Genomic DNA, 22,490 nt, shown 5'->3' on the forward strand with positions numbered 1-22,490 from the left:
TCTGAGGGTGATAGTTCTAGCATCAGTTCAGTGTCCGAAATCATTGCAGCACTGTTTGGATCTGTCCCATGTGCGCACCACCCACCCAGTAGCCAGTTTGGGACATAGTTGGCCATCTATCCCATAACACACTTCTCAAAGTCTGTGCTGTGCAGGGTCAGCCCTGTGCATGCGCTCCTCAGGGGTAAACTCAGGAACTGCTACCCTTAAAGGGTCACTTTCCCAAGGACCTCCCTCTCCATGTCTCCCCGGAACTTTTAAGCCTGGCGTTTTCAGTCCTCTGGTTGGAAGGCTGGTGCTCTGCCCTACACCTGCTGTCATGGTGCTCACTTCCAGGGCCAAGTGGTGGGAGGACAGATGCAGATAAAAAGCAAAAGTGAACTTGCCACCTTCTTGGGACAATGGCTTCTCCACTAAGGCAGGAGGATTCCCTCCCGCAGAGTTTTCACCCCTGACGGTTCCTGCTGCCACTGCTGCTTATGTGCGTTTGAGGTAGGCACAAGAAAACGGGGAAAAGAGGAAAGAGGAATAGGAAATTTCTCCCTCTCTGTCTAAGCATTTGCTGTTTTCTTCCCTACTCCTTGACTGGAGGAGGGTTTCTTCTAGAGACCTCTCTGGTCACTATGATGACCACTTCTGGGTTGTGGATTTGATGAGTTTGGCCCAGGCCCTCCTGGAGGGGAACAAATGGCAAAGTGCTGCTATTTCGGTGGGACTTTGGAACCTGGTCTTCCTCCTCGGTGCTTCTGCTTACTGTTTACTTGTCAGAGCCCTCAAATGACTGACCCATGCACCTGTCTGGGTTTTAAGCTGCATTCAGTGAGAGAGATGGGGTGTGCTTACCCCATTTTAAGGCTGGCTCTGACTTTGGCATTTAACAAAGGACTCCGTCCACCCTCTCACCCCCATTCCCCAATCACTCACCCAGTTATGCTATTAATATGAATTGAATGCCTACTATGTACCACAAACTATAAGGGCAAGAGAAACATTGCATCTTGAAGGTATTTAGAACACAATTCTATATGAGACAAAACTTCCTAGACTTCACCTATATTTCACCTTCCTGGATTTCACAACTTACTGGCTTCCCACACCCCTCCCCTCCCCGTTTATGCTCACAGTAGATATAAGAAAAGTGAGTGGGTTTTGTGTTTTGCTGTTTCCTTGAGAAGGCAAGTACATACATAAGCCTGAAACCATCCTTACTTCCAAGCTCTGTGGGTGAGGCCGAGAGCTTTGGAAAGAGTGATATTTTCAAACACGCAGGTTTGTGGTTTTTGAAAGAACAGAAAGCATAAAAGCATAACATCTTGTAGGATTACTTTCGGCTGAAGACCAATTGATGTGACATCTGAAAATAATCAAATAAGTGTCTTGTTTTGAGCCTGCAAATAGCTTTGTGAAATTTTGGGAGGAAATTCTCCACTTACAGAAAAAAAATAAGAAAAATTGAAATTGAGATCCTGGGGTAAGAACAAAGAAGGGGAATTCTGAGAGTGCTTTGAATTGTTAATAGCATTTATATTTGTAAAAATGAATCTCTCTAAAAAGGTGGAAGTGGCTAAAAATCTTAAATCACCTCACATGGCACATGCCCCAAACCCTGATGACCTCCAAATTCAATTGCTTACAACCATTTTTGGAGCATTCCAAAAACTCGTAGTTGCTACACAATGCACGGAACTCTGGATTTAAAATTTCTGAAGCCCTTGATTTTTTTTTTTTTTTTTCCTATAAGCTCTTACATTTGGAAAGAAGTCACGGTGTAGTCTAACCCCGGAAGATCAAAATATATTGAACTTTTTTTGTAAAGATGATAATAGCCAAGAAAACAAAACTTGAAGTGAGCACGATGATGAAGAGAGTAAAGAAAGGTAAAGACAATGCTGAAGGTGGCATTCATAAAAGTCCCAGCGCTGAAGGGAGAGGCCGTGCTTGAAGAAGAAAAAGTCTGCTGGCCAAGGTAAGACAAATTAAGACGGGTTGGTGAGGATACTCTGAGGCAAAGAAAATTCAATGTTATCAAAAACCCGAGCTCAAGTTAGGAGAGACTGCAGTAAAGAGAAACTTCCCTCTTGCTTCCATGGTTAAAGGGTGACTTAGAGTTCCTGCACTATTTCATTAATATGCAAGTCGAGTGTTGCTAATATCCAGTGGGGATGACAGACAGTTTTAGTTTGTGAATTTCTGGTTTCTAATGATGCATTTGAGTTTTATTTTTTACAGCTGTCCTTGTCTTAATCCTTTACTTTTTTTCTCCCTGGGGTTTAATGTTTCTAGTTACATATCAGCATTTTAAGCAGCATGTCACCCATCAGGCAGTGCATGGCTTCAGATGGTTATGGCATTTGGGTCACCACTAGTTCTCTGGAAGGACAAGCGCTCCTGTGAACAGCACAGCAAACTCCCTCGTATGATTGGAACACGGCAGCGCAGGTTCAGGACACACGCTAGAAATACAACCAAATGCCTTTTGCAAACAGCAGCTCAATGAGGATTCCTGCAACGAGGCAAAATGCTTGGAAAGTTACTATGCGCTAGCATCACTGGGTTTGGGGTCAGCATGCTGAAACCGGGACTCATTATGTTCCTACCACGCCAACTTGGTGCAATTAGCCTAACATGATAATTTCCTGAAGCCATATGTTGATCTTTAGGGGAGGGAAAGCTTCATACGCCTGATGGCTCTAAGCTCTGACTGGCATGTCCCAGCTTCCAGCAAATTTCTGTAAATCAGGATAACACATAGCAATCAAAGATGAGGTCGGATGGCCAGCCTGGACAGAGAGAAAACTTAGAGCAGGGTAATGTACTTGTTGCAGAGAGTGGGGCTTTTTCTTTTCTTTCCAAGGAGGGTTTCAGAGAAAGGTCATAGGAGTAGCACTGTGTGTAATGCTGTTCCTCCCCACCCCACCCCCGCCCAAATCAAATCAATAGAAAGACCTAGAACACAATAAGTTATGTTCCAGGGCTGCATGGCCTGTATTCCCATTGGAGACCTATCAATGTGAACTAGCACTGTTGGGAAATCTCCTCAGCTACCCCTGTTAATCAATACCTCTGTTCATTATACAGCTTTGATGAATATGGGTAATGATTGGGTGCCCAAGAGTCATGTGACTAAAAATAACTGCTCCTTACTGAGGATCAATAGATTTTCCCCCCAGTATTACTTCAGGTAATTCAATATTCTCTGCTGCCCCTCCCCAAGCCCCCACCAGTGTGATCCTCTCTCGTCTTCATTGATAGATCAGCTCCGGCCTCAGAGCAGCTTTATTAAATTAGTAGCACTTAATCTACTGTCATATTGTCAACTGACATGGGGCAAACTAGCAGGCAGCAAGCCTTCCAGTGGCTCAGGAGAGCAAGTTGCCACAACTCAGGCAGTTTTGATTAGCTTTGTGCCAAGAGCTGTCTTCATGGGTGCCTCTTCACTAAACAGGAGTATTTCCATCATTTAGTAGCATTTAAAACAACTTTTTTTGTTCCTAAGGAGAAGGAGGAGCTATTTGAGGGAGAATTCTTGCCAATTACAGACTTATTATGACAGATGAAAAGATCATAATTATACTTGGATTCCCTGCAGAAGTGCCTTAACACATCCGTGACATCTAATAACCACATGCCTCAATGGAGGCTGACTTTTCCAAAGTTGCTTAACCTTTCATTTCTTTGCCGTCACACCAAAACCCATCTATGGATGCTCAGAGAAATCAAGGAGGGAGACTCCATCAAGGCTAGGTGGCTGACATCCCTGATGCTTTGGGAGAGACACTCAGTCAGTGATAGCTGAGCCTGGGTAGCTCCTTACTGGGGGTCTGAGGGGTACAGGCAGCCTGTCCAGAGGCCTGGGGCCAGGGCATTGCTCTACAGTCCAGGTAGCTTAGGTGCCTTCGTTAGAGGCCAGGGAAAACTGGACAGGTGGATAGGACAAGCTGGGGAGATTTGAGCAGATATGGCCCTGCAGATGGAGAACAGAAAATACTAAATTGAAGGGGAGATTTCAGCAAAAGTTATAGTCTTGTTTAGTCTAATTTTTAACTTGGATTGGTTTAAGAAGTGCGGGTGATATTAAACACTGCTGAGTCAAAAGCATCTTTTTAAATAATTTCAACTTTTATCTTAGATATAGGGTGTACATGTGCAGGTTTGTTAGATGGGTGTATTGTGTGACACTGAGGTTTGGGGTACGAATGGTCCCATCACCCAGGTGGTGAGCACAGCACCCAGTAGGCAGCCTTTCAGTCCTTGTGCCCCTCCTCCTCTCCCCAGTGTTTACTATTCCCATCTTTATGCCCGAGTGTGCCCAACGTTTAGCTCCCAAAATGCACCTTCTCTACGTTTCGTCCCATAGTCCCCATGCAGGACGACAGGAGGAGGAAATGTGGTTGATTATGACATCTTTCCATCTGCCGGTTTTATTTCTAGATTATAACAAGGACAATTTGTGGAAAGCTGCTGCCAAGAGACCATAAACTGAAAGACAAGCATTCAGTCTGAAAAAATATGAAGTCATTATCCTGGTGGCTGCTGTCCACCAATTTGAAAGGGTTGGGAAGAAAATTTATTTTTGAAAAGCTCAGGTGCAAAGACACCTAAGGTCTTCCTTTAGTTTTCTTTTCCTCAAAAGAGCAGGGGCAAAGGCTTTGGGAAAAGGACTTCTGGAAAGTCACAGAAAAGGCATCCCTGAAGGGATAGCTATGGGGAGCAAGACGGAGGGCAGTGTCTGCTGTGCTCCATTGGGAGTGGCCAGGACCTCTGCAGCTCTGACCCAGCTTCGCCATCGTCAGAATGCAGCTCTGACCCCATTCGCCAAGAGCAAAAGATGAGTTTGGTCTTCCTGAGATATCTATTAAATAATATAGTGGTTCAGTCCAAATAGGAGCTTGGCTCTGAGTTCGCCAACAAGTGTGCTTAAATAAGGTGAATTACACTGTGAGCTTAAGGGCTGTTAGGTGTTATTTTGCAAAGATCTACTGGAGTGTGTGGAGGTTTCTTGAAATCAAAAGGGTAAGAAGAGATCAGTGACTGATAAATCTTTAATATAAAAATTGTACAAGAATTTTGATACAAATTACAAGAGGTATTTGGACAAAATATGAATAAAATTCCATTTACATCCCCAAACCCTTATGCATTTTATGCAAAAGACATACTGTAGGCAGTTATAGTACAGAAAATACAACCAAAGTAATAGCAAATTAAAAAATTTAATTACCTTAGACTACCAATAAAAACAAAAAGCAAAACAGAACCAAACAAAAATAAAACCCTTGTTCAAGGTACATACAGTATTTAGGAAGCTACCAACATCACAATGATTAGATCAGGGTGATGCGCACTGTCCCATCCCTTGGTGCAGTTGCCTTTTGTAGTACAGACTTTGATTCTGTGGCAGGCTTATTGGAAGAGACTGGTTTTATGCAGATGAGAACAATATAAACAAACAAAAAGGAATAAACAGCTAAACTCTGGGAGAGGGAGAGGACATATCTTGGTGAAAATTCCTTTTCTTCAAGATATTTCAATTCCCTTTGGCCACTTTTGCTGTCAAATATGGAGGCTGAGTCTAATACTTTTGTTACTGGAGACACACCAATGGGTCTGGAGTGAGTAAGAAAGGTATGTGTTCTCCCAGCTGTGTGAGGGATCTTGCTAGTTCTAAAAGGCCTATTCCATCACCAGCAGGAGAGAACAGAGAACTTGCTTTCCCAGATCCCCAACCTGCCCCTTCCCCTCACCTTTGGGGAGACAGAAAAGCAGCAAGGACTTCATGGAAGAAGCCCAGGCAGGGTGTGAGGGGAGCGGGGAAATGGGCATTTGCCTCACTTGGAAATCACCCACGGGTGTGTCAGTCATCCTCATACTGCTGAGTGGGCTACACATGAAAAGCCCAGGTCGTCTCAAGCCCAAGTCTTCTCCCCATTTCTCGACTGTCCTCACCCCTCTGACCTTTATGTACCCATGTTTAGCTCTCCTGCATTCTTTATACTGGCACTGGCAGGAAAATAGTAAGATTCTCTGCAGAGAAGCTGAACCAAAGTTTGCACAGGAAAGCGAATGCACCATATACTAGAAATCTTAGTCTTCTCAGGTTAAGATATAACACTAGAACATCTCGTTCACTTAATTCACGTTATGTAAACCCTGGACAGGGTAGAACACATATTTCCAAAGCGAAAGCTATTAAAACCAGGATGAGGAAGGCGTGTTCTACCTTCTTGTTCAAACACGATGTTTTTTATTTTAGGGGGGTTAGTGAGATCCAAAGAGCAAAGGGTGGGATTGAGAAGACAATGGAAAAGTCAGAGGAGATTAAGATACACAATGAGAGGAATGGATTACTCTGTACAAAAACATGCAAAAACACTCCAGATTGGGTACTAGATTAAAAAAATAAAAAGTCAGCCTTGGTTGATACATCTCAAGTGAACCTATTAACTCAGCACATTGTCTGGGAGTTCAAGAGCATCATACCTCATGAATCAATGCTTCTCACAGTGGCCACAGCACTGATTCACAGATGGGGTAGGGGATGCTTTGTCTCCTAGCATGGAAAAGGCAGGCAGTGAGGCTCCCACTGAAACAGTGCCGGGTCAGTTCACTTTGCAGGAACTGGAGCTTTCTCCCTTTTTTTGAGAACCATATCCAGGGGCAGATGAATGGAGCTGTCTCACACACCCAGGGTCTCCCCAGAGTCACCTCTCAATCCTTGCATTCCATGACAGAAGTGGGCAGAGCCAGTTAATAATTGATGGATTTGCCATCTTAGCTGTGCATTATCTCAACATCACATTTGGCAACAGGAAGCCTTATAAAATCTTGGTATAGCACTTAGATACTCTCTTTTCAAGAAATATACTTTTAATACTATCTATTTCTCTCCATTTTTTCTTAAAATACCTCTTTCTGCTCTTCCTTCCCTTCAAAGATTCTTTTTTTAAAAAAGTGAAACAAAGCATTAAAAAAACTATTAACAAATGTCCTTAAGCATCCCTGTTATTTTCGAGTTAAGGGGAGAAAGCTAATATTGGTGAGCAGAACTTGTGCAATTTTGGCAACTGGGTTTTCAATTAAAATTCTATTAAGATGTCCGATAAACGATTGTAATACATACATACTGAGGAACTTAAGTATCATGTCAACTAACTGCCTTTGCTCTAACCCAAGAGTACTTGCTCAAAGTGCTTTTCTTCCCAGTCCTCAGACTGGTTCATGAAATTATTTAGCGCAGATTTGTCAACATAGACCTGTTACATTGTCTATCTCTAAATCTGCTGCTTTTCTCTCCTTGCTAAAGTTCACATGGAAGATGATACCGATAGCTGATGTGTCTTACCTGGCTGGCTAATATCTTATTGAAATGTGACTGTTTGTAATGGGGCCAACTATCTTCTCCGAGACGTGCTGTGGGAAGGTTGGAAGGAAGCATGGCATCCCCTAGTTCCAGAAAGAAGATGCTCGATAGATCTTGCACTTCATTTAGTCACTAATTAGTCACTTTCCAACCATCATTTGAGTATTTCAATATACAAAAATAGCAGCCAATCCTGACACACTGCTTGGGCTCAAGGCATTTTGGAATATAACATTTTCATGTATTCTTCCTTTGTACCTTTGGTCCCCATCACTTGGTTTTCTAAAGCTCCCTGTACTTCTACTTACCAAAGTTCTTCGAAGTGGAGAATTTACCTTTTACCCATAGGGTGGTCCTTGTTTTAATGATTAAAGTCAAAAGCCTGGTGCCATCTTTTTTAGATTGTCAGTCCAGTTTGACAAAATAAAAGTTAATCTATCATGTTACACTATGGATTTGGAGGGGTCACTGAAAGATACATTTGTACATCTAGATCCATGGTTTGATGCCAAGGACAAGAAAAAAAAATTACCACTGTGCATAACCAGTTTACAACATGTACTTTTTGAAGGGGAAGAAAAATATTTGAATCTTTTCCCTAAAAATTAGGGGGCAATATAATCTTACTTACGCCACTGACTTGCAGGAAAATTTGCTCTAATTATAGGGCCACATCCATTACTCTCAAAATGGAACTGCAATACTTAAGTTTTCAAAGAAGCAAAGGATGCTGTCACAGACAGCGTCTCTCTACTGACCCTTTATTTAAGAAGTCATCTTGTTACTGTCCACTTAATAGCTGGAGAGGGCACCGAGAGGCAGCCTTGGGCTTCCCAAAGACACTGTAGGTGTGTGTATGTGCTTGTATGTTAGGAGGGGAGTACAACAGGGAAGAAGAGAGGAGAGAGAGGGAGAGAGGGAGAGAGACAGGGAGAGAGAGACTGACTGATTGTGAATGTGTGTTACATCAGGGAACTCGATGGGAAAGCCTAGCCCTTGTAGTCAATTTCTCCTTCACAAGGGGATAAACAGGCAATTACGCATCCGTTTATATTTGATGGCCAAGTGCTGAACTGGAAAGCACACTATTAGTTTGTGTCCCTTCAGGGCCAGGGCAATAAGTAGCCAGGAGAGCTGGGCTGAAGCAGAGAGGGTGTTGTCTGCTGTTAGTGTGACAGTCTTGTCAGCAGCGTTCACATTACTGGAAGGTAATAAAGTGACAAGTACGTTATTAGAAAGATATGAGGTGAAATTGAACGGAAGCTTCTTGCTGCTCAGCCCTGGCTTTTTTCTTTCCTCTTTTGTAATGGTCCACTATTTGTTACAAACGGAGCCTTGTCTTCATATCCCATTTAAAAAAGATTTTTTTTTCCTGCAGTAAAGGTCAAATGAATTTACAATAACACTTTAGAGGAGAAGAATATAGTTTTATGACAACTATAGTATGCTGCTCCAAAAATATATATAGCATTATAATGAACAATAATGCTGATCCAATTCAGTGTACATGTAAAAATGCTTAGTTTTTTTTTTTTAAACCTTCTGTTATTAAGCATTTGGATTTTTCAACAAATGCCAAAAAGACAGTATGTGACATACAGTTACTGCCGAATGACCACAGAAAATCATTTTGCGCAAGATGTGGGAAGGATGAGGATGATGAAACTACACAAGGACGGACGGGTATGTGGGCAACAGTGATGAGAGATAACTCACTGGTCAGTTGTACAGCTGCATTTACATAGTACTGTTTGAAAATGACCATTTATGGTGAGCAACACTCCAGCCACAGGAAATATGCGACCGTGTGGGACAGATCAAACATGACCTTAGTACTAGCACAAGACTACCACACGTGGTTTATCTCTGAGGGAAAATATGAAAAGAGAAGTTACTTATTTATCTCATAGAACAGTAAATGAGCTCCCATTTTGACCAAGGTCTTTAGCCTAGTATTGATTACAATCATGGCTTTGTTGTGTTGCTACAGTGGCAAGCACCAGTAATGATCAAGAAAGGAATGATCCATGCTGGTGCCATTTGCACCTACTCCTCCATTAGGATGAAAACGAGGTGTTACCACTGTCCTTTTCTATAGCCTCGCTGACCCCTGGCATCTTTTGGTTCTCAGGGGATTCCAGCAAGACTTCCCACTCAAAAACAAAGCAAAAGCAACCAAAACCCCACAACAGTTGGCTCTTCCTGACCCAAAGGAACTTCAGCTATTCCATGCAGCTGTCCTTGCTTTCCTAACCCCTTCCTCAGAGCCGACTCACCTGGTCATGGGAACTCTGCAGGTCACTAGCATCAATACGCTCTCACCCACTGCGAGGCAGAGCTATGCCAGTCTTTTCCCTCGAGCCAACATTTCCAGTGCATTCATGATTTCCTTTTCTAGCTACCCCCAAACCAGGGTAGGAACCGACCCACTACTTAGTTGTGATGAAAACACCATGATCCCTCCAGTATTTTTGGTACCTTTTATTTCCCATCTTAGATCCATCCCCAAAAAATAAACAATGAGAGGGAAAAGCAAAACCACCTAATTTAAATATTTCAAGTGTGGAAGAAGATAAGTGATTTTAAAGAATGAAATTTGTCTGTCATAATTTTTAAAAAGAAGCTCTTAAGAAAAGGGTGTGACCACAGGATGAAAGAAAGTTTCTTCTGGATGATTTCTTGATGATAGCAGATGTAGCGTGTCTTATGACAGTTGAATTGTATTTACTCTGTTAGTCAATCTAACCCAGTGCTAACAGACCAGATACAAGTTAGGACTGCTCAGGTCAAGCTGTCAGCAGTTAGCAGCATGTCCATCTCAATCTGGTGACTAGTTTCTTTATGTTTTAATTGTCAACAGCCCTCATTCTCATTTGCTTGGCACACATCTGGGGTGTGTACAGAGAAAGGGGAAAAAAAGGTCACATTGTATGTGGTGGGAACCTAGTGCATAGTTTCTCCTGAGTAAAATGAGGAGAATGCCTCTGGAACAGCCCATTATTGATATATTCAAAGATTTTTTTTTTTCCTTCCTTAGAGCAATGTATACTAATGGGGCTGTTAACCAGGTAAGTGCCTTTCTCCTCTTACCGGAAGGGCCTGAAAATTCATGACCAAAGAAATAACACTATGAGGACAGTGGCACCATTGTGCCAAAAAGGTTTTAAAACATGTTTGCCATGTTGAAAAGGAAAATGTTAACACCTTTAAAACTTTAAAAGGCATCAGGCTGAACAGGGCAGATGGACTAAGATTTGGAATGAGTTACACTGGGTTGACTTATTTAAATACAATTAATATCAGAACAAAGAATGCCAAGGATTTTTATCACACTTTTAAACCAGATTACTTATTATCTATCCTTTTTCTTTGCTTCCATAGCATGCAGATATTCCCGAAAGTGGACTAAACCTGATATTTACAAAAACATAGTTTTAAATGATCAAGACAGTAAGTTTCAACATCAGCTAGAGAACATGCACAGTCACAGCGCCTAATTTTGTCCCTGTGATAAACTCTGGCTAAAACCAATCACACGGGAAAAAGCTTGTTGGATAAACATCTAAATCACTATTAATTTTCAGCCAGCACAGAATGGACGTGGCTTAAGAGAAACTGTTTAACAACAAAAAACTCCTACGAAAAAATAAATGAGTAGGAATGGGCAAGATGAAAAGCTCAGTGACTAAAATGCTCATCTCTTTATCCTTCCTGTTTGCAAATAAGCCGTGGGATCATCATCTTAACTAGAATTCTAGTTAAGTCAAAACACGACACTCAGGCACACACTCAAGAACAAGCAATACTTTGGGAACAGAAGAATTGTACATTTTATGATTTTCCATTGCATGTACTACATCCGTCCACTCCCCCGTCCCTTTTAAGCAAATAGGCTTTATATTGGAAAATGTTATTTACTCATTTAGAAGGCCACCGTAACGACTGGGCACTTGAGGCACAAAAGTAGTAGCAAATAGGGGAGATACTTAAAAAGTGTCAGCTGTCCAGGACTTATTGCCATTTCTCTGACAAAAAACAGGTGAACATATCCATGTTTCCAAGCAAGGGAAACTACTTCTAGAATCTCATTACTTCTGGACTTTTTCTAACTGGCCATACACATTAGCTTGGATTGCAGCAAGTAACAAACATTTGTTCTAAGCCTGGTTCATCTGCTGATGTGACCTGCTGATAGCTATGTAATTCACTCACGAGGGCTATCTGTCCTTTTATTTGACATTAAATTAAACAGACTAAACATTGCTGTTGTACGAGTTCTAGTAACTCAACTGAATGTAACTTTTCAAAGTTGCAGAAATAAAAGTGTGTATTTATTTTCATAAAACTACATGTAGTCTATGCACACTGCAAAAGCCAGAGTTTCTATGTTTTGTTGGGATATTAAAAATATTTTCCCACCCTTTTGGAATCTAATCATTTGGTAATGGGGCAACAGCACAATACAGAGAACGCTGAGAGGACCAAAATGTTTGCAAAACAAACTTTCATTATTCTTGTTCAATCTTTCACAAACATACTGTACAGAGTCTTATATGGTATAAAACAAAGGAAAACATCTCTGTCTATTCAATTTAACACACCACCAAAATAAAGCAATTAAGTCTTTGGGGAATTCAAAGGTACAAGAAAACAAAAATCGTTATTACTAATTTCCTCAACTTTTTACCATAAACACTTGTCATTTAACATAGTGTTTTGATATAGTTTCTTTTGTACTGCAAATACTTTTGGTCTTTCCTCCCTGTAGAACAAATGAAGAATTAAAATGAACCCCATAGCATCCTCCGAAGGAGGTGAAAAGATAAAGCTCCTAGACATAGCTAGCTTATCTTTAAGAATCTATTGTTTCTGAAATTTTCACAAATAAAAATACTGAATCCCCAACTAATGATGCTTATTTTGGGAAACAATAAATACTGTGAGGTACAATAAATCCTACAGGAATAATAACAACAGAAACATATTAACAGTTTCCTTTGGCAAATTTAACGGAAGTGAATGCTGATGTGAACACAGAAAAAATAATTACAAAAACATGAAAAATGGAAACGACATAAAAGTTAAAACAAAGGGATATTTCTAACTTTTAGACTGATGAGAGAAATGTCTGAGGCCATTAAATGCAAAAAAGAAATACATTCTCTTTAAATTATTGTGTACTGTTCAACAAAATATTCGTTGTTTATCTCTTCCTTTCCTCTCCACTTAAAAAAAAAAAGGAAAAAAAAAAAGACAACAAAACAGTCTGCAATGCACACCCTAATGGTTTTGGCTGCAGACTGAACTTGAGTAAATATCATCATTTAGTCAGTATGTTGTGGTAGCTGAGGCTGCCGATGTGGTTAACCAGCTCAGGCAACATGTGTAAACATCGGAAACAAAACAAAACAAAAAAGGTTTGGAGAATAGTCTCTCCCCTCTTTCTCACTCTCAATTGCTTGGTTTCAGGCTTGCTTTCATTTCTCTCTGACAAATCGTGTGGGGAAACACGAAACACTAAACATTGAGAGATCCTAGTTTAAAATCCCCTTCTTCTGGCTTTTCAGAAAGGAGTGTTGCTCAATTCAAGTTTAGCACATGTTTTCAAAGCTTCCAAGTACTGCTGCTGTTAAATGCCTTTTGATTTTGTCTACCAAACAGGCCTGAATTATAGTACGACTGCAGAATTTGCAACAAATTAGACAGCCATACAAGAGACTGACCCAGTTCAGAGGATTTCTTTTTAAAGGATAAGGGTTAGGGCCCTGGAAATGAGTGTTCAACTCTTTTACTGTATTCATCTTTGTTCCGTAGCGGGTAATTTGGGCTTTTGTATCCTGAAATATTATCCTGCCTCTGAAGAATAAATGCCTTGGCTGTTTCACACCACATAATTTTGTTTTCCTTTTATGTAACTTAACGTATAAGCAAGAAGGATGCAATGTTGATTCTAATAACATTCGGCACTTGAAAGAATCACCAAGTGTTTTTTTAAAAAAGCGGTTTTCTGGTGGCCGACAAATTGGCCTGTGGTTATGTTGAGTGACTAATTGTATTTTCTTTTCTGGAAACTTGTGCAAAGTTGGCAGTTTTGTGTTAACACTAATACTTTGTTTGGCATTTGTGCCCTATACTGACCAGACCATTTTTATACAAGTGAATTTTTTTTTAAAAAAGACACTTACTGAAATATGGCAATAGTTTAAGGATAAAAAAGAAGCATGGTTATTACACATCCCCTTGTAGTGTATGAAAAAAAGTGCATGACAGGATTTATGTACTAGTACAGGACATTTTTAAAAATCAGATCTGTGCTGTAAAGCATGCCAGCACCTCTTTATCACTATATCTAACAGGTAGTAAAAACAAGACCATGTTTTTAAAAAAAAAAATGTGCATTAATGCTAACATAAATGAATAGAGCTAGCCAGCAAACTATTTTTTCCTGCATATCTAACAGCTGGATGTAACTGTAAAAATTAAACAAAAAAGTTAAACAACCATCAATACAATTGTTTTACATCAATGGCCCCTCAAGGCTAAATATTTACAGGTGAATCTGCCATGCTTTAATTGAAGATTCTTTCAAAACCTTAAAAGTTCACAAAAGACAACTATAAGAAGTTCCTTTTTGTTTCTTTTTTCTTTTTTTTTTCCCTTTTATTTTTGCAGGCAACAGTCATGGGTACAACAAATTGTCTCTTTGGGGAAGACCAAGAATTATTCTGTCAAAACTGGGGCTAGTTGCACAGTGTGTGTGTGTGTGTGTGTGTGTGTGTGTGTTTAAAGGGGTACTCTGCTTTCACCCTTAAATCAAAGATCCCACTCCTTTCCCAAAACTTTTATAAAGGGAAGTGAAAAAAATTCAAAAGCACCTAGTGTTTATCTTATTTATCTCAAGGAAATACGTGTGTGTGTATGTAGCCACAGAGCATACATAAATGCGCGCGCACACACACACACACACACACTCCCAGGTACATAAGCGCACACTGACTATGGCAGTTCAAACACGTAGGCCATCTGGTGAGAGCTGGCATTTGTAGTGTCCATTCTGAGACTAATCTACTGAAGTGAAGGGAATGTTTTTGTGGAGATTAGGGTTCTGACTGTGCCGATTTCGGCTTCGTACAGAGGAAAACATCATATTGCAACCTGGGACTTTGCACTTGTGCATTTCTCGCAAATGCACGGTTTTGTAGTGCACTCTCAGGGTCCCTTTGTTGCTGTACATTTTGTGGCAAATGTTGCACATGATCCCACCATTGCTCCCAGACAAGCTGCTGAACATAAGAGATCCTGAAACTTCAGCCCCTAGGCTGCCAGGGAGGGCAGGGGCCTCGGCCTTGTGTGCCGACTCCCCACTGTCACTCGCCCCATCAATGTCATCGAGAAGAATCCCCTCGTCGCTGCCTGCGTCGGATTCTCTGGAGGAATGGATGCTGCTGCTGGACTGGAGGCTGGAGGTGGTGCTCAAGTCAAGGACCATGTAGTCCTCTGCCATGCCTCTCCCATACCCGTTCAGGTGGGAGTCTTCAGTCCCTGCGGGAGAGGAGGCATCTTCCCTGACATCGAGCCCCATGGGGTGCTGGGCACCATAGATCTTCACCAAAAATTCATCGCGGAGGTCCTTGCTAAGGGAGGGCTGCGATGAGTCCAGGCCCATGTCATCGAGTTCTTTGGTCAACAGTTTACGATGTAGGTTTATGTTGGCACTGTGTCTAGGAAAACAAGAGGGAAGGGGGGGTAGGTGGATAGGGGTTGGGGAGGGGTGAGAAAAAGGAAAGCATTTTAAAATTGATTCAGCTTTCACTAGGTATCAAATAAGCACATTCACTGCTAATTACACCATTATAAAAGCAAGCATTCTCCTATATCCTCAGGATCTGGGAGTTTAGTGGTGATGGTGGGAGGTGCAATCAGGGGAACTTTCCATTAACATAATTTTTATAAGAGAGTAAAATCTGTCAATGGTATGAATGCAAACCCATGCACCTTTTTCTCAATGATTACTGTTAGTTTTACTATGTAGCAGCATCAGCTGCAGAGAATTTCATGGCAGAGATTTTATGATATATATTAAATAGAATAAAAGAACAGAAACTTTCTGCTTGTCTAAATGGAACAGTCTAAATTTACCTAAAAACAAGAAAAAATAAACATCTTTTCTATACAGCACACACTGTATTTTGAGGTATAGGAAAAATTCATTTTTTAAAAAAGTAGTCAGGCTGGGCGCGGTGGCTCACGCCTGTAATCCCAGCACTTTGGGAGGCCGAGGCAGGCAGATCACGAGGTCAGGAGATCAAGACCATCCTGGCTAACACGATGAAACCCCGTCTTTACTAAAAATACAGAAAATTAGCCGGGCGTGGTGGTGCGCGCCTGTAGTCCCAGCTACTTGGAGGCTGAGGCAGGAGAATGGCGTGAACCCGGGAGGCGGAGCTTGCTGTGAGCCCAGATCGCGCCAGTGCACTCCAGCCTGAGCGACAAAGCGAGACTCCGTCTCAAAAAAAAAAAAAAGTAGTCTAGATAATTTAGATATAACTTCAAAAAACAATGAAATCTTCCTTCTCTACCCTCCACATTTCAAGTTTTAAGGAAAAACAATAGCTTAACAAATTAAGCAATCTGAAATAGGGTTACAGACTGTCTTTTAACAACACGAATGCCTTTTGTCAGAATGATTTGGCAATCCCAGTTAAATCTAATAATAAAATACATTTACTTTTTAGAAGTATGTACATTTTAGTGTCCAAAATATTTTCATCGAGTAATTCTACTTTAAAATTTAATTATTTAAGACAAAAACTGAAAACCAGAAACTTTTTAAAAAATAAAAATCCACCCACCTTTTTAAAAAAAGTCATACTCAACAACAGAAAAAAAAAAAAACCCAGAGGTACAAAATTAAAACACAGTAAGTACAAAAAAAAAAAAAAAAAAAATCAAGCACAACAATAACACAGGGTTCCTCTGTTTTAACAACTGGAACCCATACTTCTTAGACAAGCAAAACTTTTATTCTACTCACTGAGTGCTTTGCTTGTGTGTGTGTATATATATATTATATATATATATATATATATATATGTAGACAGGATTTGTCCCAGAGAATCCACAGGGACATCATGATTTACAAAGCCTGATATGTTATCATCTATCTGGAAACATTGTCTTTGTATTTATATCCCCCACTTATTTTTAAAGTGCTCTTGGGCATATACCTCTCTCCACCTGCAAAGGCTCACATGTTCAACAGTACCTAAATTGAAGGTTACCCTTCCAAAAAATAAACGAACATATCTACAGATAAATAAAAGCTTCTCAATACTGGTGGAAGCTCTACAGCTTGGAGAAGTAATTGTGATAAGAGAAATGACCTAAATGGCTGATATAAAGTTCAACAGACCTCCTGATTATACTTAAAAGTATGGAAGACCAAAATGCGTCATTCCATTTGGTGACAAACATGGTTGATATTTCCTAGAGATGGTTGAGAGGTATGTGCCTCAGAGACAAGAAAGGTGGGGAACACTTCTCCACCTTTCCACACAAGACAATATACAGCACTCCGGGTTTTAAGGGGCAGAGGGCAGCAGCCCTCTCCAACTGCACTTAGGAAGGCTGAGCTTACCTTGTGACAATAAGATCAGCTTTCTAATCTTTTGCTAAATCGATCACAAAAGAAAGCAAGAATAAGAGACAGAGAGAGAGAGAGAAAGAGAGAGAAAGAGAGAGAGAGAGAAAACAAATTCACATTCTAGACATCTGGTTTTGAAAAACGTAAACAATAAAATAGGGATTTAAAACGTTCTGATCACAAAATTATTTTCTGTCATAAGCGATCATCCCATATGCTGTCTTGATGATTTTCAGATCAGCTGTATAATCCAAAAATCATAAATCAAATTAAAATAAACCAAATTCACAGCATCATCATCATCCACAAATGAATATTAAACAGATGCATGCACTGTGTGGGTATGTGAATGATAAACAGAAGTTGTCCCCACGGTTCCTGCTCTGACACAGTAATTTCTCGTTTCCTTGGTGTCAGATGCAGATGACTCCAAGTGCAGGTTGCTAAGCAAAGTGCAGGAAATGCCTACTGTGAGGTCTTTACTCTGACATGTGGGTACATCACCAGAGTTATTACAAGAATGTGGAAGTAGAGTTACGCTATGCACTATTATTCTATTGATAAAACAATCTGCCAACTATATGCAGCTCACGAAATCCTATCCCTGTTCATTATTTTTAACACCCTCCCCCTTTCTTAATTTCACGAGCACACATTTTGCGATGACTGTAATCTAGAACTCTGTTGCTTCTCACACATCTGCAGTTACCACTTCCTAGGTTCACTGCTGAGAAAATAGCAGCCAGACACACAGCAGTTGCACCAAGACACACTGAATAAGGAAGAATAAATTAACATTGAGAAAAGGACACACTGATCACCCAGATGGACAAGTCTTCCCTAAGATGACTTGTGAAATTACACATCTCCACCAATATGTTACCAGGAAGAGATTTTCTCTTCATTTCTCACTTACAGCAGTAGAAATCTGTAATCTAATTAGACAATGTACCAGCCCTCAATATCTGTCAACCAAACGATGTGCAGAAATGTGTAGACCAGCTCTGGCACTCTGTTCAACAGTGTCCCTTTTCCGCTGTCAGCAGTACTGTTGGCCTCTGCTAATATAATTACATTGACTTTTATTCAATTAAGTGCCATCCCTCGCTTCAAAAAAAAAAGCTACTTTATCAATTGATTCAGGTGTAATGCAATAATAAAGATGAACTCATGGCAGTGCATTAGCTCTGCTCTTCATAACTTCAGTACACGGGTTCATTCATGGTAGTCGATTTCCATTATGCGACCACAGTTCACGAGAATTGATTCTTTTATGTTCAATTCTTAATCCATTTCATTTTTGTTTAATAATCCTCCTAAATGCCATATGCAAAACACTTGAAGTGGAGATGGGAAGGATGGACTGAGGAAAGTCTGCTGTTCACTCTCATGATAGTGGCCTTGAGGATTTTCTCACAAACTCACACCAGTATTCCTAAGGTGGAAGGAAGGAAAGCATGAGAAGGAAAACAGACTAAAATTCTTTACAGGGTACTGATCCTGCCCAGGAGGTTAGGGTTCAGTCTCCACAGAATGGACAAAAGACAGCACTTGATTTTAACAAAGACCTATTGTTGGACTCTTGAATCATTCAATCCAGACCATTAGCTGTCATAAAATACTGTCCTTATGAGATACAAAGACCTAGGGTTAATAGCAATTTGAGGACTATTACAAGTTTATCAGGATCAGCAAAACTGAAGAGGTGAAAAGAAAGGGAAGATGGAATAGACACAGAAAGAACTCTCTCCTACTGATAATCAGATGTAGAGAGAAGACCCTAAAATGGGAGGAAGGCCAGAGAGTGCTAGAAACCGGAGGGGGACTCCCTGGCAGAGGAAGCCATACTCAGTTGTATGCAACAATTGGAACAAAGAATCCAACAAGGAACCAATTTTGAGTTCTCCAGTGATAGAGATGGTTTTTCTAGAAACAGTTTTAGTGTTCTGAATATTTATCTCTAGGAAAGAGGGAAGAATTATCATTAACAAAAATCTAGACTGTATTAGAACATCTTATATTCTATAAGAATATGAACAGCAGAAAGGTTTCTACTTGCTTTGATTTGAAAGGCAAGAAAGAAACATGCAAATAAGTTCCTCTTACAGAAAAAAAATGACTGAAATGGAGAGAGAAAATGAGTTCATAGGTAGAAGGGATAAGGATTTGGTCTTAGTAAGTGCATTGGTAATCATTAAGGCAGTGGTCCAAACCTTAGCCCCAGATGTTCACTTTCAAGAACATAACTAAATTTTATTTAATATTATGTGTCCTGCACATGAAGTAGAATACTCTGTACAGAGGAGATACTTAAAAGTACATTGGTTTCCCTTCCATCAATAATATGCATGAGTCTTCAGGAAGTATTTCCCAAAATATACTGTAGAAGGGAAGAAAACAATGATCCCAAGGTAGGACTCATGTAACAGAATATCCAAGCAAAGGTGGTGGCGACACAACAAATGGTGATTCTGACACTATTAATAGCCTAGTGTGTTATAAGGGAATGCCACAAAATTAGGACATGAAAAAGTCCTGTAACTTGGGCTATGCTTGGAATTACAAATGCTTCCTTTAAACCTCTGTACTCTTTCTATACTGTGAATTTACCGAAAGCTTCTTAAAGACCAAGATCACCTTTAAAAGCAAAAAGTTATAAAACCTTGGACTGGGGGGAGGGTGCTGCATAACCAAACTTCTTTCTTCTTTGAAATGCTGAGTGGGAGTACTCTAACTGGACTAAAGTGGACTACCAGTCTTTTTCTGTTCCTTTGATGGAAACTTTACCATGCAACCACAAAAGACATGAAATTCATCAAATGTAGGCAAGTAAGTGCAAATGCCCTTCAGAGAGAAAGCAAGTCTTGCCTTGGACTTCTCTTTTCTCATCACATTAAGTTAGATTTAATGTGATGTCTGGTCCATAAAAATTAAAACTACAAACAAAAACACTATCTAGAGAAAGTGTTTTGAGGTTTTAAACTTGACTTTAAGATACAGGGAAGACGCGAAAAAGAAAACAAAAAACAAAAAACAAGTTGCATGACCAAATTAGAAAATAAGACTGTGGCAGTCAGAGACTGAATAATGAATCAAGCTATAGGTTGCACAAAGTGTCTTAATTCTTAATCAGATTTGAACCACTCTAAACTTACTGAATTGAAACAAAACACTTGATAATTAATTAGAATGCCTCAAGTGAAAAATAATTGAGGCCCCACTTTGGATTAGTTTTTGCCTTTATTTTCCAGCTCAACTCTGCCGTTCAACACACACACATTCCCAAATTCTCAAATGATATTGTACAGAATGATTATAACATATACATAGCAGATACCATATGCATGCCTATTTGTTTGTATGTATGTGTCTACATACATGTATATGGGGAGAGGGGGAGAGAGAGAGATAAATTTATATCCAATCTGGGTAAGTCTAGATGCTAGGGTTAAGTATATTTTAGGACTACTGTGTCAACAATACTTTTGAGTAGAAATGTAAACCTGCTATCCAAATCCACAGAAATGAAAAATTAAAACTTCTGCCTCTCATTAGTTCTTTTCTTATCTGGATTGCTACAATACTATCTATTACACTTACCTCAAAATTTTTGTATTATCATTTATTAATAATGAATGCTTATGGCTCTGTGCACAAAATGATACTTTTGACACTATACCTTTCTGTAAAATTAGTACTTGTTCTACAGGTTATTATTTAAAGATTCTGTCCAAAAGATCTGAAAACCATCCCCTAGCTCAGGAAGAAAATTCAATGTGAAATTCTAGTGGGTAACACTCAAAAAGCCCCAAACGTAAGGAAGTACATATTAAATGCAAGAAACAAAATCTAAGCAAACTCTTGCAAATTAAAAGTATGAAATTCAGTCATTTCAACCCCTTTCAATATAAAACAAATCATCCATACTGGTCACGCAGGCAGTTTCCTCTACATTCAAATTATTCACTTGAAGATAAGCTCCCACCAAACTCTTTAGGGGTTTAGCTAATTTACTGCACAGATACGGCACGTCTGTTGTAATAACAGGTAGGATGTATTGGGGTCGACCATTTATCAGAATTAGACTTCTTTTCTCAATTCACAGTGAATTATGCTGCCTACACGACTCCCCTCTCTCAGAGCCTGCCATCCCCGTATGGCCCCTAATGTGGCAGGCAAACAAAATTGACAGTCTCATCTTGTCAACAAGGGGTGATTCTCCTGAGAAGCCATTTAACTTTGCAGGGGAAGCAATGTATTAATGTGCTTGTCCCAGGAATGTTAATCATCTTCAAGCTTCCGACCTAGCTTTGACGTGAACGAAATCACCAAATTTGTTTACTAAATGAATCGTAATATGCTAATAAGAAAGCATGACATATATGGAAAAGCCAAACAGATGGTTTGTTTACTCCACTTTGCAACTTTATAAATGTTGTAACTCTGAAGACGTTAGTGAGAATTATTGGTTTGTTGGCAGAGGCAAACATGTCTTTCGCATACTAAATCTGGTGCTACAGTTAGAAAACAATTTGTCATTGCTGTGGAATGCATAAAAAATGTTAATGTAGGGATGGCATTTGGGAAGGCAGATTGGTAGATGGAAAATGTGTATGCTGGATGCTCAGGTTAAGTGTAGAATTGATATCCAGCAGCCCCGTTCCCTAACCATTTTACTTTTGAGTTGTATCTGACACATCGAGGCTTCTCAAGGGTGCTGATTATTCAATAGGTACCTGTTGCGCTGTAATGTGAGATAAGTGTTACACTGTGAACAGGATTATGTTTTCACAGCATTTGGAAGTGTTCTCAATCAGGCAGCTCATATGGTGCTCAGTTTACTACTATTGTTGGGTAAGAAAAAGCAAAGCCATGAGCCCTGGCATCTTTTAAGGACTTACTGAGAACAAATCTGAGCTTTAATTTTGAGTTTTATATTTACCCTGGACAAATTAACCCTCAAGCTTTCCATTCCTTGTTTCATATAGTCTGACTTATATAAAGATTTTAGAAGATATATTTCCAAAATAATAGGAGCTAATTTTTACAGGCATGTGCCATCACGCCCAACTATTTTTTTTTTTTTTTTTTTTTGGTCAGTACAGAAGGGTTTTTGCTATGTTGGCCATGCTGGTCTTGAATTCCTGGTCTCAAGCAATCTGCCTGCCTTAGCCTTCCAAAGTGCTGGAATTACAGGCGTGAGCCACCACGCCCAGCCTAAAATGGTTAATTTATGATCTTCTTAAAATACAACATTCAGGATGCATGAGTTCCCCAAGGGAGGTGACCGTATTTTGTAGGACAATCAATATTATTATTTAGCTATGGCTTTATCTAGAATTCTGTGTTGAAAATGAAACTAATAAAGACACCTGAACAAGAAGAGTGAGCATAATCTAATTTACAACTTTGATTAAATGTCAAAACTACCAGCCAAAAAAATGAAAACTTCATTTAACCAACCAGCAATGCATGTATGCTACTAAA

At 39.9% G+C, this 22,490-nt stretch overlaps 1 protein-coding gene across 3 annotated transcripts in view; it reads right to left on the reverse strand.

Moving 5' to 3' along the window:
- Nucleotides 1-11,855: 11,855 nt before the first annotated feature.
- The window catches only part of BNC2 (basonuclin 2), a 458,180-nt gene continuing 447,545 nt past the window's right edge, over nucleotides 11,856-22,490 (reverse strand). For all 3 annotated transcript variants that reach the window (XM_033237410.1, XM_033237409.1, XM_033237411.1), the window contains one exon: nucleotides 11,856-15,081. In XM_033237410.1, coding sequence (XP_033093301.1) covers nucleotides 14,421-15,081 — 661 coding nt within the window. In that variant the 3' untranslated portion in view covers nucleotides 11,856-14,420. The remainder of the gene's footprint in view (nucleotides 15,082-22,490) is intronic.

The sequence above is a fragment of the Trachypithecus francoisi genome, unplaced genomic scaffold, assembly GCF_009764315.1.
Source record: "Trachypithecus francoisi isolate TF-2019V2 unplaced genomic scaffold, Tfra_2.0 Lachesis_group16, whole genome shotgun sequence".
Lineage (NCBI taxonomy): Eukaryota > Metazoa > Chordata > Mammalia > Primates > Cercopithecidae > Trachypithecus > Trachypithecus francoisi.